At 44.7% G+C, this 26,351-nt stretch overlaps 1 protein-coding gene across 1 annotated transcript in view; it reads left to right on the top strand.

Moving 5' to 3' along the window:
- The first annotated feature begins 17,997 nt into the window (after positions 1–17,997).
- The window catches only part of AGK (acylglycerol kinase), a 38,086-nt gene continuing 29,732 nt past the window's right edge, over positions 17,998–26,351 (top strand). Inside the window, exon 1 of the mRNA XM_058023718.1 lies at positions 17,998–18,149. Within this exon, the coding sequence (XP_057879701.1) occupies positions 18,049–18,149 (101 nt within the window). The 5' untranslated portion in view covers positions 17,998–18,048. The remainder of the gene's footprint in view (positions 18,150–26,351) is intronic.

The following is a 26,351-nucleotide window of genomic DNA, read 5'->3' as shown; positions in this document are numbered from 1 at the left end:
TTAAATATTAAAAAATAATGACAAGGTATTTTTAAACATTATTATTTTGTTAGTTATGGTGTTAAATATAAAAATTTTCTATGTTGACTCTTTTTACCTGATTGAGGCATTGTACCTTTTGACCCGACAGTCAAAAATAAGAAGGCACCTGATGGTTCTTCCCAAGCTGACTGTTTTTTCCATGACAGACTATGGGTTGTAGCAAAACAAAGAGTCTCCTGCAGTTTTCAGGATGGAGTCCCTCCTGCCCCCAAAGAGGTCCTGTCTAAAACACCAGTGCTAGTAAGGAACAAAATGAAGAATCAGAGTGGAGAAGTGTTAAAGACAATTCTCTGTCAAAACCCCCATCAGTACTGATTTAAATTCCTTGACCTCTTCCCTGGCACTAATGGCTGAGGAACGGAGACATCTTGGTGATAAACTACACACAGAACTCCAAGAATGTGCCTATTTTTGCCACGTTTCAAGAGAACCCACTTGTATTGCCAGTGCTCATGACCTGCCTGCTGCTGCAAGTAAAATCCGTGGGGTGAAGCAGAGAGCAGGAGCAGGGAAGGGCTGGCTGGGGGTGCAGGAGCTGGCAACCCCCGCAAAGCAAATGAAGGGAACAGAGGTGTTACAGCAGCATATCCAGCACCACGAGGAGTCAAAACCTTTTGGATGAAGCTTCTCCTCTCCTTGTGCACTGCTGCCCCCAGGCCCAGCCTGCCCAGCCATCCTCATCTGCTCGGGGACAGAGCTCACGTTCAGCGGCGGTGCCAGTGCTCTGCTGGGGCTCTGCTCTCTGCCATCAGCAGGGGAAATGTGATTCATCAGTGCTAAAAAAAGGAAGTCTAAAAAAAAGGAGCCTGCTTTGTGGCGAGGGAGAAAGCAGGTGCCCTCTCCTGTGGCAGGGATGGCATGGATGGCTCCCATGGAAGCCTCAGAAGCGTGGCCGCAGGGGTACAGGGCTCAGCTGCTCAGTGCTCCTACAGGGAAGGGCAAGAAGAACATGAACTTGAAAAGCCAGCTGGTCCTTGAAGGCTGGGCTAGAGATGCTGTCATGGAAGAGCTTGCATTTTGGAAAAAAAGTGGCCTGACTTCAAGAAAGATTTATGCACAAAAGTCCAGGTTTGCATTAAGCACATGAGGGCTGAAATTTAAGCCACATTGCGTTGTTGCTCCGTGCAGTGCCCAGGCTGCCCAGCCCTGCTGCTGCCAGCTCTGTGCTGCTTTCCAGGCTGATGCTCATGTCTTGGGCTCTGGCCCTCGGGCATGAGAGTCTACATGAGAGCCACAGGGTCACACAGAAGCCTGCAATGCAGCTAGATAAAGCAGACAGCAAAAGAAGGGAAAACTCATTAACTGTGGTTCACCACAGAGGAAATGAACAGAGGGATTTCAATAACCCAGTATCACACAAGCCACCCACGGAAGAGCAGGGGTTTGTTGTGCCCTTGTCTCGGGAAGGCAGGGACTGAGGCTGTCATACACAGACACTGCCCCCCACAATTCTGGGCACCTGGACTTGGCAGCTCAGTTTGGCAAGTGTCGCAGGAGTGCTCATCTCTCAAGGTCCAACTCCTGGTTTGAATTAGCTCCATCTATTCAAGATTCCAGCTGGTCGTGAAGGGAAAAAACTACTGAATTAGGGAGGAAAATAATGCAAATTTTAGGAGAAAGACATCTACTTTTCAGCTTCATCTGCAACACAGTGGGGCCTCAGCAGATTGAACAGAGGGACAGGCAGCAACAACTCCAGTTCCTCATAGCAGAGAAATCACCTGCTGTGTCCCTGAGGAGCCCCCCAAAGTTCAGCTTTTCCTTTGCTTTGAGTATCTGCTAATGTTTTGTGCCCACCCAGGGGTGAGGACCCCCTCAGTGGAATGCAAGCTCTGTGTTTCAGAGGCAGGGTAATCCCACGGTGACCTTTCCTGTCAGACACACATGATAACGGCAGCAGGCTGGGGCTGCATGGGGTGAGGATGCTGGTAATGAAATGCTTTCATAGCTCGACACTCATTATTCTGTTACATTATCGGGCTCTTCCCCAGGGGCCCTCTAAAGAGTCATGCCTGAGCTCCTTTCCTGCAGAGACCAAAACCAGACCACCTAACAAGCTACATTTACTAAAATTTTTGCTCCCTCCCTGCTCAGAGGGAGCATGGTCTTGTTCATTTGCATGAGACAGAAGTGAAAGAGCTCCACCAGCTCAGCTCTGATTTTATCAGCCTAACCCACATCAAACAAAGCAGCGAGCCTGTGGCCAGGCAGGAGTGGCAGAGGCTGCTGCCATCCCAGAGCTCGCCATGCAGGCCCCTGACTTGCCCCAGCATGCCTCAAACACAGTGTCCCTGCTACCCTGCATCTGCTACTGACTTGCAAAGACTGACCACTGACCGCTTCTTTTTCAGAAACTGCACTTTTCCTTTGACTGTTTAATTCCCTGCTATTGCTTCCCATCCTGAGATAAACCCTTGGCCTTCTCAGCTCTGAAATTCAAAGCAGAGCTCACGAGGAGCAGGCTGCTCAGAGTGGAGCTGGCACTGCCTGTGATAGCAAAACCCTCTCTCAGAGCTCAGCTCTGTAGCAGGAAATGAGCTGGTGGCCCAAGGGCACGGCCACAAGCAGGAGAGCTCTATTGCCAGTAGATATGGCTGGAGAGAGGTCACAGTCCAAGCTCTGGGCCATCATCTCTGCCCTGCTCAGTTCCCCAGAGACAGCCCTTTCACTCAGAGGGGGTGGTGGCTATTTCAGGAGGTATTTTACAGGAGAACTGAAGGCATTAGGTATCCTGCTTTGGCTTTTGCTTACTGTTCACAGCAATACTCAAAATGCACGCCAGGAACATAAAGGGAGAAATAATAAACCCTGCCATAAAGAGTGTGTGATTTGGAAAAGCAGAGGCAGGCAGAGGGGGAGAGAAAGGAATAAAACACAAAGGCAAAGTCTTCATAGCAGCAGTTGGCACTTGGAGCTGGCCATATACATTTGAAACCATTATGCACAGAAAGCCACTTGGTACTTCAGTGCCTTCTAATAACTAAATAAAGTGAGCACACACATGCAGGTACACAAGGTCCTCAGCAGGTAAAATATGAAACATGAAACAGCCCCAAATATCCACCTTCACAGTGATGCAGATTTCCTTCTTTTCTGTTATGTTTTCTTACAAGCTTCCTTCAAACCTGTCAGAGCAAAGGAGGCTGAGTGAAACGTGTTGCCCTGTGCATTGAACAAAGCTTCAAGTTCTCAGTTTCACATTTGGGGTGTTTCTGACAGGCTGCAGTTTCTGCTTCATTTAACCTAGCTCATTCCCTTTGGGAATTCTCTACCCACTGAATTTGCAGCAAGAAATGCCATGTGCTGAGGTTTGTAAAGAGCTTTCAGACAGAACAGGTGACTGCTGAGTCCTTCCTTCCCCTCTGTCAGATGGAGATTCATGCATTACCTTGCACTCCTTGTCTCTTCCCAGCTACTGATTTTCACAAATAGAAATCTCAATATTTTTGAAACTTCTAATGCTCCATCAAACTCGTTTGCAAATAACCAGTGGATCCAGAGTTTGATGGGGACAGATGGGCAGACATGAAGTGACAGAACCTTCATTTCCTTAGGAAATCAGTCTAAAAATATTCTGCCCAGAGCTCAGCTTTTTCCGTAAGGATGCGCAGCTTCCCGGGAGGCCCAGCCAAGTCCGGGGATGCAGGTGGCAGCAGCAGCTCTGTGTCCTGGGTGACACCTTTGCCCATGGCAGCTGTCATTGCTGGTACTGCCATCAGGGCTTCCTTTCATCTGGGGGGCTCTTTTGGTGTTGAGATCTCTGCTCTGGGATTGAGTCCCAAAGAGGAGCCCACCAGGGAGGATGACAGGGGAACACTCACGGCTGGAACAGAGATCTGCCTTTCTGAGTCAGGAGCTGAATGCTCCCAAGGTACACCTGGCAAGCTGAAGCACATCTGCAGAGATGGGAAGATGCCCTGAGGGAAGCTGTATCTCAGGACAGGCAGTCAGCCAGGCTTTCCTCCCTCCTCCAGCTGTAGCACCATCCAGAACAGCCTTGCAGAAAACCTTACAACCCACCTGCCAGCCCTGCTTTGCCCACGAGTAAGAAGGGATGGAGGCTAACATCTGCAAGAGCTTATAGTGAAATCTACTGAGGTGGCAGGTTGCCAGGTGGCATAGTCCCAGTCTGTATAAAACAGCCCCTTTTTGCTGTTTTGCCAGCAACAAATTAATTTTCACCAGCCCCACAACTTCTCTGCAGAGCTGGATTCAGGCTGCACATTTATTAGAAAAATGTTCATCTATTCCTGAACACAGAATGTGCTCCTGCAGCCCAGGGGCTCCCAGGACTTGCCAATGGGAATGCAGGAGGTTGTGCCCCAGGTTCACTGCCTGCTGGGGAGGGGACAGGGGAGGAGGAGGAGGAGGAGGAGGAGGGAAGCTCTCCCTTCAGGCAGTGCCGAGGTACCTGCCAGCACCTGGCCCCTGGAAGTGTTCCCAGCTGCCACAGTGGATGGCTCTTGATTGTCCTGTCACACCTTTGCTGACAAGTACTTAAATTGAGCAAGTTCATCCCATAAAATTTAAGGAAGTGAAAGGACAGAAGAATGAAAAGCAATGTATTTTTCTTTTAGCACCTCTCTTTTTCTCATTTTCTCCTGAGGTGTCAGCACCTTAAATAAAAGGCCTTTTACTGCCTCACTGTTTTCTGCATCCAGCCACAAATAGCAACGCTGGTGCAAACAGACCAAGGTCTCAGCTTGCCAGCTCTACCCTCAAGGTTGTCACCTCTGTGCAGAGCCCTTCATTCTCCTTCCTCTCTCATTTGTCCTTTGCTGTCACATTCACTCCTGCCAGCTCAGAAAACGCCCTCTGCTTGCAGAGATCCAAGGAGGCTGAGGGCAAACTCAATTCCCAAGGTCTGCAGCTCAGCTTCCATCCATCAAGAGAATGTCCAGGAGGAGCCATGTTACTGATTTCCAGTTCCTCATGAGTCATTTCCAAATTTGCAAACCACAGTGAGAGCTGACAGAGTGTTGCTCTGTCTTGGCTCCCTCCTGCAGCTCCAGAAGGGATCTCCTACAAAATCTGCATCCTGGGGAGCCCACATCAGGCTGTGTGAGGGCATTGGAGATCAGAAGCCACTCCCTCAGCAGCTCTGGATGGAACAGGGCAGAGGAGATGGAGAGGATGGAGCAGGGTGCTGAGTGGAACCTCCAGCCAGGCAGAGCACTGGGCTGGCAGATGGCTGCTCCCAACATGTAGCAAACACTAAACCAGGGCCACATGTCACTTTTTTCCTTAGAGGTGACTGCATTTTTGCATTTCCTGCCTGAGCCCAGATAGGATTGCAGCAGAAGAAACACTGGCAGTGTGTGATGCAGGATGTGAGTTACAGGAGAGCTGGCCAGAGAGCTGATTCCCTTTGACCTCTTGTTCCTCTTTACTCACCACAAAACTTGTGTCTCTGATCAGCGTGGTAGGAGCCCCTGGGACCTGCCTCATTCCTCCTAAAACTGGCTGCATACATCATCTGGGATGCATTTCTCTACAGGAGCACAGCCATAGGCAGGTACAGCCCAGACAGGAGGGTCACACAACATGAATGGGAAAAGGACAAGATATTTACAGGCTGTCATGCCATCAGGGGTAGGATATTGTGCTCCAACTTCCCATTTTATTCTTTCTTTATGGATCCAGGAAAGTTTTATGTTTTTTAAAACTCCTATTTATTATCTCTTTTCCCATTTTGCTAAAATTGTACTTGGGTGTAGCTGTATTTCTATTATATCTGCAGTAGTGGTACTGAATTATTGAGGTAAATGCAAACTTGCATATTAAAACAAAAAAGGATTTTAATTATTTGGAGGAATACAAACTAGGAAGGCACTGGGCCAGCACAAAAAGGCAGTGACCAGTAGCCTCTCCTGAGTCCAAACCAAATCCAGGCACCTCTCTGTGCCTTGGCCCTGTCCCACACAGCAATTTGCACATAAGCATGTATCACACCATCCCCTCATTGATTTAATGGCACATACTGTACTTCAGAGGCTGGGTTTCTTCTACTACCATTTGGCAGAGCATACCAAAGTGGCCAAAAATTCATCTGTGATGCTCAGAAAAAAAAAATAAAAATTCCAGGCCAGAATGAACATAAAATAAAAGAGTAGAGTTGATAAAAACAGTGAGGTTGGCTGAGGATATTTTTGATGTACCCAGAGAAGAAGCAGTCATGTTTCCATCAGGTGTGCAATGTACCCATAAAATGTTCCAACTATATTTTTGTGCATTTGCAGATGGAAAAAATCACTTCTATTCCTCAGCAGTTATTTTACCAGTGAGACAAATGATGATCTGTTGTTGGACTAGAGAGTACAGATCACAGCTAGGGACAGGAATTGTTTTGATCCATGTTCAAGTGACTCCATGCAGGTGTAACAGACCTAAATATAAACTGGCACAGCTGATAGGCAAGAACAGCTTGAAAATCAACCCACCTGCACTTCATGAATGCATTTCCATTTACTCCCCTGAGCTGAGGATCAAGCCCCAAATCTCTTAAATACAGATGGCTCAGAACAAATCTGTGGTTTTGCTTTGCTCAGTGCAACATCAGGAGCCACTCACTACACATTGAGAAGAAAGTGATGGCTTCCCAGTCCTATGCAAGCCCACTCAGGATGTCCCCTGGAAGCATCTGACATACCCAAGATGTTGGATCACTGTCACAGAGCTCACCTGGCCTGTGCAGGGACTGGTGTTTGCCACAGGAGCCCAGCAATGCTGTCTCTGCTGAGAGGTCTCCCTGCCCGCAAGGGGAAGCTTCTGCAACAATTCTGGTCCTGACTGTGCCATTTTGTGGTAACCAGGTCACATAAAATGGCCACACTCTAGAAGAGAACCTTGTAATTGAAATTTTTTGAGCTATTTAAACCTTTTTAGAAAATAATGGGGAAAAATCTGTGACAACAATCTGATCCAGAATTATCCATCACTCACTGTGAGATTCAAATCTAATTTGATTGCTCTTACTTATGTATTTTTATTGTTCTCCATTTGCTTAATGAATGTTGCAGTTGTAGTAATAAGATTATTGGTAATATGAAACAGATTTGCAGAATGATGAGAAGATAATAAGATGATACCTTGAGGGTGATTTCTGTTTAAGACACAGTAACTATGTCATGGAGTAAATAAACTTGGTGAGGGAAGATACCAATGGCTATTAACCTAAGATACAATTATTCCCAAATTACCAGGATACACATTTCATTAATGTGAGATTACATGTGACTGATGCTTGGTCCAGGCTCTCCCATCCACTCATGAGGCTGTAGGACAAAGCCTTGCCCAGGGAGTGGATGGACAAGCAGCCATGGTTCCCCAGAGCCCAGGATGTGGTGGCTGAGGTGGTGTCGGGGTCTCTAGCTGGTCAGAGTGACCCTGAGATGCGTTAGAAAGTCTCTTTTCCCAGCCTGGCGCTTGAAGAAGGAGTCAGAGCTCTTAATTTCTCAGTCTCAAGGTTGTTCATTGTATCTTATCTATAAAAAGTTTTCTCCTGCTGAGGTACATCCAGCAGGACAGTTCCCAGGCACTCTGCCTGCCCTCAAGGTGGTGTTATGTCTTTATACTAAAAACTACCTGTACAATGTTTACAATTACTTTCCAATACCTATCACCTATGTTACACAGTGAGCTTCTACTCTAAACCAATCTAAAAGTGCCAACATCACAGCAGAAGATGGAGGCCAAGAAGAAGAAGGAGAAAGGCTGGACACGCCCAGTTCCCTCCATCTTGCCCCTTGAACCCCCATACCAAAAACCCTAAAATCTACTTTTCCACCCCATGATAACTTCACTAATATTCTACTTAAACTGTTGTGGCTCGCTGATCTTCATATAAGGTTGGTAACTTGCTCCACAGGTCATAATCAAAACCACAGGCGTTTTGGGCTCTGTGCCAGGGTCTCTGAGCCCCCTGGCAGGGGTCCTGGCCATCCTGGACAGCCAGAGGGATGTTCTGGATTCCCACAAGGTGGGACCCAGCAGACCCTTCATGAACACGCTGGGTTGGGAATGGTGAGGTCCAAACTGTGCCTGGCTTTTGAGAGCTGGGCCTTACATCTTGCCTAGCTCCCATTACTCCTGTGTGATGGCCACAAAAGCCTGACAGGGATGCTTGGCCATCAAAGTTGTAACCTTAAAGCCTCACATTCCTTTCTAAATGGATGCTCAGTGACATTTCAGGATCAGTATTAGTGCAGGGAATCTGCTGCTTCTTGGATCTGCAAGGCTGGCTGGGGACAAAGCATTCACATATCCGTGCACCTGCAGATCCTGAGGCTGCCCAGCTGTCCTGGCTGAAACAGCAGGCTCACCATCCCCTTCCTCCCTCCCTCCCTCCCTCCCTTCTTGGATCTAGGCATGTTCACACAACTAACTGTGTGCTCCAGGTGCCAAACTCCACTGAGTACACAGCTGCTTGTGTGCCACTCTTTTGGGAAAGTGATGGGAGCAACAGTGCACACATACACAAGCAGATGCAGAGCTCTGCAGCTTGTCCTTCATAGAGAACCATCTAAATCTCTTGCTCTTTTTGGTACATTTAGTGAATTCTGCCAGCTTCCTTAGTGCCTTTAAAGGTTTGTGTAGTATTTTCTTGGCTCTTCACTTAAATTTTTCAGTCTCTTAAGGACTATCACGGATCCATTTTGGTCCTAACTAATGAGAGTTCCTACAGAATTTTAATAGCAATTCTGCTAATAGCATTCATTTTCTCTATAGTCTCTCTCTGTCATATCTCTGGCAATCTCAGTCTGTCTTCTGTTCAAGGTTGGGCAAAACTTTGGATAGTGGGTTGGTTGTTTTTCAAAGTCAGATCATTACACACAATGTAATTCTAAGCTGTACCTACTGCATTTTCACGGAGGTAGCTGGGAGTAGCTCTAGGCCCCCAAAATGCCTGCCAGCTGTGTATTTAACTGCAAGCAGAAATTCCCAGGATGAACTGGCTTGGCAAACTCAGTAGTGTGACATGGCAAATTTCAGCAGACACAGTTTTCTGTGAAAACCCCAAAATCTCTTTATTTACTAGAACACACCAATATCACATTTCGTTGGCAACTGTGGCACAGAAGTCATTGTTTTGCAGCTTTGAGCAAAGCTTTGCAGGACCACTAATAGTGTCCTTGGAGAAATGAATGCATAGCTTAACTCCTGTGCTGTGAACCATTGGAACAGAGTGCCCTAATAAACTCCTTCAGTTTCTCAGAGTCTGGATTAATATTGACACTGCACATCCATTAAACATCAGTGAGCAGCAGTGCTCCAGGTGGTAGCTGCAAGCAGCCAGATTAGGGGCAAATGTTAGCAGCCTTCCCAATGAATCTTTACATATTTCCCTCATCTATGTGGACAGGCTCTCCCTCATCATCTCACCCGTGACAGTCTCATTGCAGTTTTTATCTTATGTCATTTATTCCAGCATTATTTGCATTATCTAGAATTTTCTGTTTTGTTTGCTTAGCTTTGTCCCAGTACTAGAAGAAACTGTGCTTTGTTCCTACAAAAATTAATGTGAGGGTTCTAACATTGTCCATTCAGTAATCCCACCAACATCCCCTCTTTGCCTCTGATTTAAGAGTACCTTTCCCAAAGATAAGATCTGCAGGGAGCTCATAGCACAATTCTAAGGGAGTTGAGATATTTTCTGGGTCAATATTACAAATTATGCCTTTTCCAGTATATTGCCCATTTATTTTCCAGTTTTTCACATACTTCTTTGTGCTTAATAAGCTTATCACTGTCCATTCTGTTTCCGTATTTACTTCCTGCTATGTGTGACTCTCCTACAAGTATCTTCCAAAAGTATTTCTGGCAACACATATGCTTCTGTATAACAGTTAAAAAATAAATGTCTTATTTATTTCCAGTTAAGATAATTTCATCTTTGGCTGCTATGCTGTACATTTCCACTATGTATAATTTTCATCTGAGCATGTGGTGCTGTCCTTGTTTTCATTACCCATCCTATATATTCCTTCTGTTGGTATTCACATGTTTTTGTGAAGCAAAGTCAAGTCTGGTGTTCCTTGCCTCTTTCATCATGGAATGGACATTATCCCAATTTATGTTGCTTGCTACAGTGTGCATAAATCCATACACTGTTTGTCACCTTGAGTCTCCTCTTTCTTATGACCTGGGACCCTCCATATATTTGTAATGGCAGAGCCCTGCCCATCCTCTGCAAGATTCACTCTGTGAAGTGATTGCTGTTTCTTGGCAAAGCTTATCATCTCTGTTAATTCTTAATTGTAAATCTCCTGTTAGAGGTTTAACACTTCATTGTCTCACTTACGGTATTTCCTTAATTTACTTTACTCCAGGTACCTTATGGTATTTGGTATTTAAATTACTCTTCCCATCTGTTCTTAGCAGGGGAAAGCAAGAAAACAAAGCAAGCAAAGATGTCATATAAATGAAGTCAGTAATGCCTGTGCATTTGGAGAGTCTGGATAACAAGTATTGGCTCGTTACTGTGGTTCAGACCACTTTCATTTAATGTAAAATACACGGCTGTTCTAATCGAGCCTAGTCAAGTCCCAGAGCCTCACACTGCCCTCAGCAACATCTTATCAGAGATTCTTAAAGCAACATATTAAGTGAAAATAATGTCTAAACAGCTTGAGAAGCAAAGCTCAAGTCTTTGAACTGATACCAGATCACAATGTGATAGGAATTCAAAGAATATGCACTGTATACAGGGAAAGAAACAACATGGGATTTAAAAGCAGTGCCTGTGTCAGTCATAATTAGCATGTCAATTAACAACACAAAAACAACAAAACCAATTCATAAAACCATATCACTTAGTAACTTTCTGGAAGATAAATACAATGTGAAACTGTTCAAAACCAAGCTAGCCACAGAGATTGTTGAAGTACATTTGATGAAAATGCAATAGAGTTTGTAAAGAAAGTGTTTGGAAGAACTCTATAATGTCTTCTGTAATGCTAAGGAACGAGTATATATGACAGGATCTGCAACTCCAACAACTTTTTTCTCACAGGAAAAGTGATTACCTTTAAATAGTTGAAAGCTATGAGAAAGTAGAATATCAGATTTTATTCTGATTTAACTGATTTACTGAGAGAAAAGAAAAACAAAATACAATTATGTGTTCATCAACACTTGAAGACATTAAGACTTCTGCTTCACAGACTGATGAAAGGGCCAGTTACAATCTGTGAGCACAGGTCCTTGTCAGTATAAGATACAGAATGTATCTTTTGGCAGGGACTGAACTAGACCAATTTATAATAACTCAGTGGGATTATACTTTTTCTGAGTGGTCCTATTTTGCACTCCAGCATCCAAGACAAATTAATCTTCTACCTCCTACAGCAGCAAAGGTATTTGGTTGGTGAAAAGGAATGGGAGTGGTTCATCATTACAGTGATGGATTTTCTCAGCCTGCCTTTGCCTGCAACTGCTTCTGTTGATCCCCAAACTCCACCTAAGGACAAGGATAAAACAAGTCCCTGTCACAGAGCATTGCCACTGACTTTGGAAGGAGTGAAACTTTGAGCAAACACAGTAATGTGCCGAGTATTTGATCTAAGATGTCAGCCAGATGTGTTCAGTGGGCCATGGTGATGCACACAATTGAGTCAAAAGAAAATGAAAATAGAAGCATTTAATAGAAAACCAACAGGGAATCTCTTTCCTTCAAACTATGGCTGTTGCTCTTTGATTACAATTGCCCAAGGCCCCACTCCATCTGGTCCATAGATTAGGATGTCACTGCCTCAGTGAAAAATGAACCATTGCTGTAGATATATTAGTAGTTTTCAGATGCTCTTCTGAATACGAGATCATCTGGCCATGAGATATAACCAGGATGGTATATAGCAGCATCTGGATTTTTGGGTAGGCAGTATCTCAGTGTGAATATAGGGAAGTGCATGTAATATTTGTGGATGCACTGAAATCAAGGAACAGTGTAAAAGCCTTAATTTCCTACTCTCTCTCATCCAGCTGTACAACGGGGATAAAAGGAGAGAATATGACTTATTTCTTTTGTGAAACAATGAGCATTAATCTCTGCCAAAAGCAAAATGCCTGAGTGAGGAGTCTCATGGGTTACATCCCTCACTCAGACTCAGTGCAGAGAGACAATACCTGCCTGCAGATGTAAGGCAGGAGAGGTTTGGTGCTGCCAGCCTGCTGGTGGAAGCTACATCCCTTCTAAGCATCCCTGCTTAGACAGGAATGCACATCCTGCAGGCAGGTCAGGCTCTCTCCTTCTCTCTCCCCCTGCTATCCCACTGTTTTCTATGCTGAGTCCTCTAATATGTAGCAGTACCACAGTGACAGCATTGAGTTCAGAGAGGAGTGACCTTAGCCTCAGTCAGCAGGACTTTTTGAGGGTAGGAACCTGTACCAGCAACAAAATGGATGTCTTTGATGTAGCTCTCACTGAGAGCTTCCCTGAGAAGCAGAGTGTAGAATCAGCACAGGAGCTGCTGGACATTTCTGTGCAGGGGCTTGTGCTGCTGGGGGGATGGAGAGATCCCAGTCCCAGGGCACTGGCCTTGCTCCTCCACTTGCAGCAGACCCAGAGGAGATCTAACTACACTCACAGCTTAGGGTCCAGGCCTGCTCACGCTGATGCCTCAGTGGCACCTGCATTACTGAATCCAAATGGTTTGGGAGTGAGTGTAGAGCCTTCTGAAACGTGTCTCTGCTAAAGGAACAAGTTCCTGACAAGATTGCCACAGAGCAACTTAATGGGTTTCTGCTGCTGTTCAAAAGCTGTGAATATCTCTATTCATTCCCTTGGAAAAGAGGTTAATAAACTCAGAGAATTAGGGAATATTTCTGTGTAATAGCTTGGAGGTGGGAAGAGGGGGCAGGGTGTAAAGGTCGTGGGTTTTGCCATATAAATATGCTAGGCACGCTCCTGAATTTCCTTCTGGGGAGGGTGAAGCTCAGGTCACGTTCTGCTTAAGGAAGAGCCAAGGAAGAGCAAGGAGGGGGAAGAAGGGAGGGATTATTCCTGTGCAGAGTTTCTCTGAATTACCCAACCAAAAACCCTGCCAATGTGATTCAGTTCTTTCTCCAAACCACTGGAGCAGGCACTGACTGCAGACATCACTGCCCCAGGGAATCACACCTCCAGGCAGAGCTGGAAATAAGGGCAAGAGAATCCATCATGAACTTTCTCTGCTCTCACAGGCAGCAACTTTCTCTGATTAGCTTCAGTGGCTGCAGTGCTCCTCTCTCTTACATAAATCATTGGCCGGGGTAGAATGGAGTGGGACCTGGGACGCACTGTGGAGGAGGAGCTTCAGGCTCTGGACACAAAACCAGAAGAACAGAAGCAGAGAGACACAGACTGGGAAGAGATTTCAGCTAGCCCAGGGACCCTCCTGGGCAGGAAGGGAAAGAGCTCTGCCTGCAGCCAAGCCTAAAGCCTGTGCCTGTGGCTTGTGGTTAAGAAAAAGCAGAGGTGGATGTGTCCGAAAGGCAGGAGCTCCCATCCCACAGCCTGATCTGGAGAAGTATCCTGTTAGTGCTGCTCACATCCACCAAGGAAAAGGGCTCACCCTCAGCTTAAACCATGCTTGGTGTTCAGGTGCTGCAGAATTAAAACACAGCAAACTATAATCTCTCTTGCTGGGTCAGAGGCGTGGAAATATTTAGATTCCGTTTCTCTCCTCATCAGCTGCACAAAAGCCTGAAGGTTGTGTGAGGATTCTCTTCCCTGTCACTCTGGCCACAGGGACATTAATCATGTGAAAACAGGGATGTGGGCAGACTCGAACAGGCAACGCTGCCTCGGTCTGGCAGGAACACGGACCTGCAGCGCTGCAGTGAACACACAGCTCCTGCAGAGCACTAAATGTGGTCTCCTTGCAACACAAGCAGCTATTTGCATTTCACTTGTAAGAAAGCACCGAATAGACAGAATTACCGTGATGGCACGGGATGTGCTGACAGCGCTGCTGTTCCATACCCCCAGAGCATTGATAAACGAGTCTCAAATGCCAGAGTAACCAGCAGGATGAGGGGTCCCAATTCTCCATTGCTGCAAGGATGACAGAAGGACTACACTGGACTGGGGAGGTCTCTTTCTTATGCAAACATAGGCACAGATTGTGCTGGACAGAAATGGAGACTAAATGATTTTCTGTCTTTATCGATAGTAGGGCAGTGCCAAGCAGTAGACAAAACCTCTCTACTGCCTCTTTTACATTGTGTGGCTGAGCACTGAGATGGCTTAGGATGTGACTTTTCCAAAGTAACAAATAAGTATGTGCCTGAGGCATGATCACTTATCTGAAGCTTCCCTTCCTAACAGGCTTGGAACTGATGGTAGAGACAGAATGATAAAAAATTACTCCTCATACAAGGGTCAGACGTGAGTAACTGGGATGAGGTGTTCACCTGTCTTCATACACAACTTGTGAGATAATTTTAGGTGACACTTCCCCAGTCAAGCTTTAAGAGTTACAGAGCAGCTTTTTGAATTAGTCTGTTTTTTACAAAAAGCACCTAGCAATCATAAGAAAACAAAATCACACATTCCAGCCTCTTCTGAACAGTGTTATGAAAAAGAGAGCAGGAATTTTACATGGCCTAAAAAATAACTACAGCACATAATCTAGAGGATGCTCAAGATCAATCCTTTATCCTCTCATTTTCCATTGCACACACTCTAATACCTGCTTCTATTGATCTGACATGCAGAAAACTAGGACAGCTAAAAGAGAATTACCTGGTACATGCAGCAGCATGGCAGGTGTGATCTACCTTGAGGGTGGATCAGACAGCCACAGCCAAAAACTAGGACATACGTGTTTGCCAGGAGGGATTTCAGAATGGCCACTGCATTCTAAGTAAAGCCAAGTAAAAAGAGCAGTGCACAATCTGTCGTTGCTGACTGCACTGTCTCTTTCTTGTAAGGGCAACTCTCTTCAAAAAGCCCCACATCAAAAATCAGCAACCCAAAACCTCAGAGACTGTCACACAGTCCCAGTAGGGGATGGGACCTCTGGACCTCACCCTGTCCAACCACCCTGCCCAAAGCAGGCTCAAGAAGACAGCTAGCAACTGAGGTAAAATTTCTCATTTATACTAACTCTGATGTGTTTTCGTGCTTATGAACACAGGAAAATTGCCATTCAGCCATCTTAGAGATGCTTAAGTCTTTCATACATTTAAGCATTTTTTCTGACTGCTCTGAACATGCATTTGAATACTAAAGAGGGTTTATTTTAAAAATTCAAGCTTGTTTTGGAAACATCATTAATGAACGTAACTGTACTCGGTAGACTTGGTTGCAAAATAGGAAGTTATAGATGTTTGTAAATTATTTGTGGCACCACATGAGAATTATGAATTTGAAAAGCATTTATCAGCACACAATCTTTTCATAAGTGAAGAAAAGGATGAGAGTACTAATATCTGAGGCTATCATTGCTGTTAGCAGTTGGCCATACCACCTGAATCCTCTAAAAAAGTAGGACAAACACCAAAAGAAAGAAAAGTAGGACATTTAATCACTCCACACCACCTGGAACATTCAGCACTGCATCAAGTGCACATACTCAGCACACTGAGATGCAGTGGACAGATGAACCTGGAATATTTAAGTGGGAAGCAATGGCTATTGTATGAGGTTATGCCTGAAATATTCATCAGGAGAAGATAATTTAATGTTTTCTTACTTAAAAAAAAAATCCCAGATCTTCTGCTCTGCAAAATAAAGGGAAAAGAAAACCCAAAACATAGTAGGGATACTAATCCATAGGGTTTAATCAGCTTTTCTTATCACTAACAGCAGAGTGTCTTCTGGACCATCTTCTGCATCAATTTGATTTTTGCAGAACAGACTTTTGCACACCTAGAATCCCAAATTTAGCCTCAAGCAGCCCCCTTATGTTACAACTCATATCCCATCCTGACATTCTTAAGAGAACGATTTGGAGAAGCTTCAAAAAACCATTTTATTGACTGTGATGTTTTTGAATTGCTAAAATGGCATTTTGTAAGAGGGAAAAAACAGTCAGAAAAAAAAAAAAAGTGTCGAGTATTACATTCATTACCCTACCCACCAGTCCCTGCCAGACTGCATCCTTATTCTCCTGAGTTTGCAAACTGAGAGTGGTAAAAGGAGGCTGCACCCTCCAAAACCCAGAGAGAGAAAACCCCGCGGGTGTGCCCCGGTGGACTCTCTCCCTTTATTCTAATAAAGTTACAGGGCTCCTCTGTCTTCTTTTAGACATAAATTTCTGGCATTAGTGGCTTTTCCTGACAAAAGTTTCACTGAAATCCAACAAGATTACCTGTACTGGCTTCCCTTGATCAATTGGGTGGTTTACATTGTGAAAAATTGTTATAGACAATACTAGTTACAACCTCATGCTGGGAGAGGCTACCACCACTAGCTTGTCCCAAAGCTTTGTTCCATGATGAGGTCAGATCTTGTTCCTTGTTTATGTTTCCACCTTCCCCTGGCAGGATGTTCATGCTGTTCATGGCTGCATGGCATCCTTGTGATATTGGTGTTTTCTATGTGTGACTGGAGACATTTCTCCAGGTTCTTATGGCCATCCTGATGGTTAGGCTTAAACAGCAAACCCCCCCTACTTCCTGGACAACATTTCTTCTAACTGCATTTTATGGAATATTTGGAATTGAATATTTTCAGTTTGTTGTTTATTTGTGATTCTGTTTTACTTTTGAGTTTTGTTTTGATTTTCTTTGGGTTTGTTGTTGTTGTGTTTTGTTTGGTTGGTTTGGGTTTGGTGTTTTTGGCAGGTTTGGGGTTTTCTTAGGGTTTTTTATGTTGGGTTTTTTTTTTTTTTTTTTCCTGTGGGCAGGGGGCAACACCACGGATATTTTTATTGATGTTGTGAAATACAAAGCTGTGTTTTGTGTCATGTACATACAGGCAACGTGTGTATTTGTGATTGCGATATGTGTGGACACCGACAATAGGACAGTTGCTAATTCTAATAATAACTGAGGAAAGTAAAGCATGGAAGAAGGCCTTTGAACCTATCTTTTGTTTGCAATTAACCTTAGTTGATTTATGAGCATTGGAATTAAAGTATTAAGGATGTTGCTCTTTGCTTGTAGTTAAGCCTTAAAGAGTTCTGCAATAATAACCTTTTGAAGTATAATTTTAGAATATTGCTTGTATCCTTGAAACGATAGTTTTGGAATATATATAAAGGAAATATGCTTATCTCACGCTTTAATAAAGCAGAGAAAAGCAGCTTGAGAAAGGAAAATGAACATCAACTCAAGGATTTATAGTTTTGACCAAGAGAAGCTGGGCATCACTGTTATGAGTTTTATAGTCCTTACAATTAAAAGGTGGACCCACATCTGGGGAGCTGGACTTCAGCAGATGGGATTCATCTTTCTTCTTTCAGAAACCGGAGCACCACCACCTGGGATACATCCTGAGAAAAACTAAATCACAATAGTGTATAGAATTGTGACATAAAAACTGGGAATAGAAACTGCTGATGAGTAAAAATTGGGAATAGAAACTGCTGAGAAAGCTGATGAGTACCCCTGTAAATACCTGTAAGCCTCAACTATCAGTGTGCAGTTGGAGGGAAAACTTGCCCCACTGTACCCAGCGCTGTATTGCTCATACTTTACCATATTAATTAATAAATTGACTGCTGTTTGAATATTGGTCAAGCTTCTTATTTGTAACAATGTGGAAAAAAGACCTGTTCACTTCTGTCCCCCGCCACGCTCCATCTCCATCTGCCCCGGCTGCGGCAGCGCCAGCAGCCAAGAACCTATGGCAACAGGTCCTCTGGGGGGCTGGAGCGGGGCAGCGAGCGCCAGGACTCTGGGAAGAGTAAAAACTCATTTTCTTGGGATTTGCGGGGTTTTTTAAGTTCGTTTTTTCGTTTGTTTGTTTGTTTGTTTCGGGGACGCGCGGCCGGCTGCGTGCGCGGAACGCCGGGGCCGCGGGAGCCGTTTCCAGCCGAGCCGGGCCGGGCACGGCAGCGGCCCCCGGCGCGGCGGGGCACCATGGCGAAAGTGCTGGCGGCCCTCAGGAACCACTGGAAGAAATCCACGTTCGGAGCCTGCCTGCTGGGCTGGGGCGGACACTGGCTCTATGGGAAACACTGGTAATGCCGGCTGGGCTGGAGGCGGGAGGGAGAGATGGAGGGAGGAAGGGAGAGATGGAGGGAGGGGGAGCGGCTAAAATGGGGGTCGGCTCTCGGAGGGCCCCGGCAGGCGGAGGGGATGGATCTCCCTCTGGATGGATGGAGGAGCAGGAGGGCATGGATCTCCGTCCTGCATGGACGAACAGGAGGGGATGGATCTCCCTCCTGGATAGATGAGCAGGAGGGGATGGATCTCCCTGGCAGGGCTCGGTGCCTTTCCTGCCTGCCCACGCCGGCCGCGTTGCAGGACTGGGGCGGGTTCAGGCGGGAGCTTTAAACTGAGGGGATGTGGGGATGTCTGGTTGGTGTGAGCGGTGTTGGGGTCTCTTGGAGAGGAGAAGGTTTTCTGTCTTCTAACCTAAAAAAGATTGTCGTGAGCCACACGTGTGCCTTCAGCTGGCTTTGAGCCTGTGCTGTAGGGATGACTGGAGCCAGGCCTGCAGGGTGTGCTGAGCGTGGCCCATCCCAGCGTGCTGTCCTGTGCCTCTGGGCTTTCCCTGCTCCTGTTTGCTGCAGTCTCTGCCTACAGGGTACAAAAAGAGCCCCTACAGGATACAAAAAGAGTTCTTCCTGAGCCCTGGCACCGGCAGCCCTGTGCTGTCCCCACCCCCGGTGCGGTCCTTGCTGCTGTCGGCCACCCGGCTTGGGAGAAGCCTGGCAGCTGCTTCTCCCCATAAGTTATACCTGGTGGGGCCATTGCCACTGCTTACCTGGGGAGTAAATGTCCCTGATGTGAAAAACGCCAATCACTTGTTTTTAAAATTGTAAAAGTTCAATAGTAATAAAATGGTTATAAAAATAGAGTAATAAATAATTTGGACAAATTGAATTAGGACAATATGAGACAATAAAAACAAAGAGTTAGGGACGTCCGGGTAACTTTTTCTGGGGAGCACAAGCCCGAAAATGGACACACGTTAACAGAGGATTAACCCTTAAAAACAACAGCCTGTGGCATATTCATACACCTCATACATGATGCATAAATTCCATTCAAACACGAGATTCTGTCTGGTCATCGTCAACTTCTTCCTCTGAATCCTAACAGCGCCTTTGATGTGGGAAGAAGTTCATTTCTTCTGATAAGAAGGCAATAAATTCTTTTTCTCTGAAAGATTCGGGTGTCCTGTGGCTGCTACCTTGCTGCAAGTCCTTTCTTTAAAAAAAGTATCCTACATAGCATAGTTTCTATTTTAACTTTTTTAATAATCCAAAGCTATATTTAACACACTACTTAAGAGAATTAATACAGTGTTACTTTCTAACACAACACATATAATATTCATTTTAATATTTGCAAAAAAGCCAATCATAAAATACATGCATTTTTCACACCTGATATTTATCTTTTAATCCTTGTCCTTCAAGATTATGGGTAATGCCTTTGATTGAAAAGGAGGTGTAGCCAAATTATTTTTAAAAGCTGTTACTTTTGGTTTTGCTGCTTATTGTCACTGTCTTAATGATTTTTAATTGTTTACTCAGGTTTTTAACAATGCTCTTTTCTGCTTGCATTGCAATGCTGCCAAAGCCTCCGTGGAAAAGTTAGGAAAATAAATCTGTTTATGTTGTTTTTATACTCTCTTCACATCCTTTTACTTAGGGACTTTAGCATTAGATCAGCCTTTGTTTTGCCTGGTACATCTGCTTTAATTGCCTGCTTCTTACCTGAAGCACTGAGGCTCCGTGTCCCCCTTGTATCTGTTGTGTCTGGGAGTTCCTGTGCCTGTGTGCTGTGGTTTCAGATGTACACTGATTTCTTGTGTGGTAGCAGTGAAATTGTGTTTGAGTCACAGAGAATGTGGAGTGTGCCACAGGTGACATGTTGGGGAATAAGGAGGAAAATATGAAAGGCAAACAACCAAAAAGGGAATCTTTGGTATCTAAATTTCAGCGTGTGGGGGTTGTTTGCCCCAAGTGTAGGCATGGTGCTTTAACAGGAAAATTTTACATATCCCATTCTCCAATCTCCCTGTTGTCTGTAAAGGAAAATACAGCATTTCCTTAGGAGGCACTGGAAATGCAAGGTAGGAAATCCTGTGATGACAGACAGCTCAGTGAGACTTTGATGCAGGCCATAGCTACTGCTTTCACAGTTTTAAACTGTTTGGGAACACTGACAACTGTTTAGCAGTTTCTGGGTCATTCCCTGCAGAGAGTTGTTTAATCCAGGTTAGAGAAAAACAAGGAATGACAAGAGCCTGATGGCAAGAGTGTAAAGAAGAGTTCATAGGTGGTCTCAAGAGCCCTTTGTGATGCTCTCTGAGGTGAGGACCTTACAGGGAGTATGCAGGATGCCTCTCTGCAGCTTGTGGGGATGGCTTTGGTGTGTTTTGGTACACTCCCCGTTCCCAGTTTCTGTGTCCCAGTTGTGCTGGGGAGCGGGGAGGTGCCTTTTGTCCCATGCACAGATGGCCACAGACAGCACTGGGAGAGGGAGAGGTTAATGAAGGATCTGTAGGGGCTGGGCTGGCCCTGAGGCTTCTTGTGATCCACATCAGAGCCTCAGTTGCTGTGCATGAGCCATTCCTGACTAGACTCATATTTGCCCTTTGAGAACACATTTAAAGTCTAGGGAGGTCTTGTGCTTTGGTTTCTGGCATCACAAGTTCCTGATGAAAGGCCTTGCTTTAGCACAGCATTGGCTCAGATTGGCCTCTGAGTTCTGGAAATAGCTGATGTTGGTCATTTATTTACAGCCAAAGAAATTTTTTGTTTGCCATCCTGCATCCCTCTTTCTGTCCTTGTGGGTTTTCCAAAATATTTCTCTTGCAAGAAGGTGATTTGGTGTTTTGACTTCTCAAGGTTCCTCCTCCTTTTGGGTGCAGCAGCCATGATGCCTGCAGTAAGTGGAGCTATTGTAAATATCAATCTGTCCTGCAGATAAATGGCAGCTCTTCTCTAGTCAGTCTCTCCCAGCTCACAGGGACAGAAGAGCTCTGAAATCCTTCCTTAAGACTTTGGAGGATGCTGTATGGACAAGAACAGTGTTACCTTTCCCAGCCTTGTTCCCAGTGCCTCTTCCCTGCCTAGAAATGGATGTGGGAGCCCCCCTTGCACACTCTGAAGTCTGTGCTGTGGAGCCTGGTGTGGGTGCCCTGTGCTCCCTGGGGTGTGAAGGGAAGGGAAGCACTGGAATGTGATGGATCATCACTGAGCTGGTCTGAAGGTTGTGGATGGCAATAACTGTAAAGGCTGAGGAGCTGCTTAGTCCTGGCACTTTCTTCCTGCAGTGTTTAGTTTCTGGATCAGTGTGTTAGCCTTTCACTTTGAGGGGTGCTGGTTCAAATACTGACTGATTTAAAGTAAGGAGTTTTGGATGAGCAGGAAGAATTAAAGTAGGAAACCTTGTGCTTTTCCCCCCTCTGCCATGAGTTATTCAGCCCTTCTGAGCCTGTGATAGTGCAGAAGGTACCTCTTCACAGAGGTGTCAGTCAGGAGGTGGCAAAGGTTTTTCATGTGTCAAATGATAGGAGTTATGTCTGGTTGAACTACTGTTAACTAGAACCCCATTGCCATTCTTGCAAAACCATAATGCATCTTAAAATTCCTTTGTTCTCATAAAAGAATATGCTTTAAAGATCCATTGTCTTGCATTTGGGATAGCAAACACTCTTGTGCTATCTGACAAGTAGGAGGATAACTCAGTGTTGCTACATGTGAGGTTGTTTGGATTGCATAAATTTTTATATTAAGTTCATTTTAATCTGTAGCATATGATACAGGTACAAGGGACACTTAATTTACTATCCTAGATCAAAGCTTGCAGGGTGCACAGATTATCAGATGTCTGCTCGTAAACAGTAACATACTTCTGCTTAACATAGACAGGTGAGGGTGATTACAAATAAAGATTGTACCATTTGATTGTTCTAAATCTTTAATATTTTATTGTTTTAAAGTTTTCACTAAGTTTGGAATCCCTTCTCAGCTTTATGTCCTGGGTCACCTTTCCTGAACTGAGCTGCAGCTGTTCTTTGTATCCCCAGGGGGTGCAGAGAGTTACCAGCTCTGCCAAATCAGCAGAAATGAAATCTCTGCATGATGGACATCAGCTGAACTGATTGTCAGGTTTGACCAGACTGTTACAGTGATGTCACTGCAGAAGTGATCATCACCATGGCAGGATGGAGACCCTGGATATTCTGCTGAGGCAGTGGACTCATCACATACTTAGTTTTACTCTGTATGTATTAAAGTATTGACATTCTCAGTAGAAAATGCTGGCAAAGCACCTGAGCCTTTGACTGCCTGCCAGTAATCCTGAGTGGTGCTGTTATCTACAATTTGAATGTTAGTCTCTGTGTGTTTGCCAGCTGATAACTCACTTTGCCACCTTTCTGCATATACTTCCTGAGTAGCTGACTTTATTTCATCCAAACTTTGTCAAAAAAACAGAGTATAAATTCTGAGTCTTAGGTAAAGCTGATGAAACCTAAGATTTGTCTTTCATGCCCTTCCAAGGCCAAGATGGAAGTAAACTCTAATACCCAGTAAAGAGGATTCTGTGCTCTTGCTGTATTAGAAGCAGCCAAAAAAGCTCTCTGCTAAGATAAAAGCTTTTTCAGGAGTTCTGATATAGCTCCTGAGGACTGATCCCGTGTGCACTGCTTTGGTCAAGTTTCTCCTCACAAAACTGTTTGGTGCAGACACTAAACTTTGAAGATTTTAGACTTGTTCATATTTGAGGATATTTAATAGTCTTAGATTTAATGCTGATAACCCATTTTGGAATGAGATCCTGAGCTTCTTTTTACATTTTTAGTGTGATCACTTTTAGGAGAGTTGCTTTGGTTGGATCTAAGACAGACCCTTGCTGCAGCTGAGAGCCTCACACAGCTTCAATTCAACTTTGTTGTCCTCTCCTTGTTGCATCCATTGCTGTCCTGAGTGACTTTCATCATGGGAGCTGTCCTTCCACCCTGGCTTCTGCTGGCTCTTGGGCACAGAACTCAGCCTCATCTTGAGCAGCATCCACACTAAATTGTGTGCATCTTGTGCTCATGTGTAAGAGTTTCAATGCCCTATTCCAGCTGAAAATGTTCAGCACAGGAGCAGTGGGCAGCTGTCCTGCCCTAGGGATGTTGCAGGGAAATCAGAGCTGGTCTTACAGATGTTGTGTTCTCAGAGCTTTGTGTGCTCTGCACAGTCACTCTGTGTCCCTTCTGTGTTGGTGCCATCCTTTGGTGTGGTGCTCTGGTCTGCACAGTCCGTGCTGCTGTGGCTCTGGCCTTGAGGCTGTGCTGGGAATGTTCTGGCTCTGGGTTCAGCCTGGGACAGTCTCTTTCTTCCATACCCTGCCACCACTGTTTGTTCCTCTCCGTTTCCCAATTTTTTACTGCTTAAGCAAGTTGGCCCAGCTGTAAGCTGTGTGATGCTTAATTCTCACAGCAGGAAGACAGCCCTGAGTTTGCCAGCAGATGCAACACTGCTTGTCTGTTTGGCTTTAAGGCCAAATGCTGTAGATAAGGCCTTGGGGGAAACGTGAAGTAAAAATTGATTTTTAGTTTGCTGTGAATATGGTGCAAGTCAGAAGAAATCTCTTTGTATTCTTAAAGGCAGTGGAGCAATTTCCCTCTGCCTCCACCTGCTCATGTTTGAGGATTCTTGAAAAAGCTTTGTTACTCCCTGATAGTAGACAATAAAGTACAAAAAATCAACAAAATCTTATGTTTGTTATTAAAGCCTCACCTTTTCTGGGAGCTGGTGAGCAGTCATATTTTGAGAATATGAATACCTACTTAGGCAGAATGCTTTAAGAAGTCCCCTTTTAGCTGCTTTTCACATTTTTTCTAGCTCTATTTAGTGATTGTTATGACCTGCAGAGGACTTGCAGGGCCAATTGGGGTACTTTAGGTGAGCCATATGAGGTGAGTAAATGCAGCAGCTGTGATGAAGGAGGAGGGCTGATGTTCTTAAATATGCATCCCTCTGAGTGCATCTGTACTGTTTTTTCTGGAGTTTGAATCTAGTTAAATGTTGACATAATATTTTAAGGAAATGAAAAAATTCCTATTACCTGGCATCTTTAAACCAAACTGGGACATCCTTGACAAACTCAGAGGACTTTGAAATATCCCAGTTGAATTATGGGATTCAACACTTTGAGTATGGCTGGGATGGTGTGGGATTCTGGGTGCTGTGCTGCTGGAGAATTGAGACAAATCACCTGGAAATTGCTGGGTGGTAAACGATTCCTCTAGTCTCAGAATCTAAACTTTTCCTTTGACACCAAAATGGTAAGTGTCAAAGTAGGCTTCTTCTGTCTCTTTAAGTGCTTCAGTGCAGGAGAAAATCAGCATAAATGTTGACATCTAAACTGTCAGGCTTAATTTCTATGGGTGAAACTCACTGAGGTGAATCCTTGACAGTTGTTTTGAGGATCTTTGAGGTTGAGAAAGAGAACACAGTATTTTCAGCTTGTATTTGGGAAGTGTTTCTGGACTTCATTTTCAAGACAATTAACACTGCAGCATAAAGCTGGGGGCACAGGAAAACAGCCTGGCTGACAGTGTGACAGAGCTTGACTTGTGAACAAAATAGCATCAATGTGAATTAAACAGATAACGTGGGCTTGGCTGGGAATTGTTCAGAAGGTTAGGACAGTAATTCTCAAAGACATCAACTGTGCAGCCATCATTTGATAATGGGGGCTCCTTGATATCCCATAATATTTCAATTTTTTGTATTAAAATCGCAATTATTTTCTATTTGCTTTGGCCACACGTAGTCACAGAGGGAGGTGACAATGTCCCTGTGTGAGGGCTTGTGCCCTCAGTGACACAGTGTGGACTCAGCCTGTCAGGCTGTGTTGATTGTCTGGAATTAGCTGTGACACTGCTGGCCACAGCCTGGAATTTGCAGAGTTATTATTTTAACTGGTGCATTTCCATCATATTACTGCAATCAAACCCAAGGCTGTTGCTCCTCTAAGTGATATTGCAGGTGCTTAATACAAATTATCTACTCCTTTGGTTTTAAGGAGCAAATATGACAGCATGCCTCTGAGGAATTCTTTTGCAGACATTCCAGTTACTTGTTATCCTGATGAGGTATTATTCACATATTTTCTTTTTCCATGCTTGAACTCTTCCTTTGTCTTTTCATTATTACCAGGAATAAATCTGTGGCTTTTATGGCGTAGTTATTTTCAGAGAACCCAATTTTATATCTCACCTGATGTCACCCTACTTCTCATTTCATGGCACTGCAGCATCTCTTGGTGATGCCAAAAAGAGCAGCTTGTATAATTCCAGTGACAGATAAATACTGTAAACCAGTGGAATCTAATAGATGGCACTTGGGTTTGGCCTTGCCTTGCCTTCTCCTCTGCCATTTCCATGGCAGGGCTTGGCCTGGTGAGCCACACTTTGGGGCAGAGGTGTGCTGTTCTCCCAGCCACCTGCTTTTGTCTGGTTGGCCTTTAATCCTTTTGGTTGGTACAGTGTTTGTTTTGGTATGCTGACTGTAAGTGGGGTTTTCTGTGTGTGATATTTTGAGACAAAAATAGATGGTCTGGCCAGGTGCTAGGCAAGGACAAGTGGAGGATGGAGAGTGTTGGTATCTGGAGGACAGGCAGGACTGGGCACAGCAGAACAGTACTTGGCATTTTGTCTGCAAGGGGAAATAGGACATTTTTGGGGCTGGGGGAGGAATAGACTTTCATTCCTCACCCTTGCCAGTGACAAGTCAGGAACATATTTCTGAACAGACCATCTGTGACATATCTAACACTGAGCATCTCTCTTTTGTTTTTACCCTTCTCTTAATACAATGAATGTTTTTCACCTCTCTGAGTTACTGCTTTGGGCCATGCTCAGGCCCATGAGCATGTGAGTGAGTGGGTGAGTGGGAGGTGCTGCATTAATGTGTTTTTGGCTTGCAAACTGATGGAAAGGGCAGTTCACAGTTGTAATGCACAAAGACCTAAGTCCTCTCTAGAACCCTTCTACACTGCCAGAATGGTAAGTACCTTTAGTGTAAACACCAGGCAGCAAGAACACTGGAAAAACCCACACCTGAGCTCTGGAGTACAGTTATGTAGCAATTTAATAAATAAATCACATTTACACAGTGTGCCAGAGCCTACATAATCTCAGCACACTTGGCATCCTGGTCTTTGTTTTCTGCCTTTGTTTTTTGTAGAAATAATGCTTGTGTGCA

This window comes from Melospiza georgiana, chromosome 4 (assembly GCF_028018845.1).
Source record: "Melospiza georgiana isolate bMelGeo1 chromosome 4, bMelGeo1.pri, whole genome shotgun sequence".
Classification (NCBI taxonomy): Eukaryota; Metazoa; Chordata; class Aves; order Passeriformes; family Passerellidae; genus Melospiza; species Melospiza georgiana.
The sequence above is the reverse complement of the archived record's forward strand: the minus strand, read 5'-3'. Positions and strand labels throughout refer to the sequence as shown.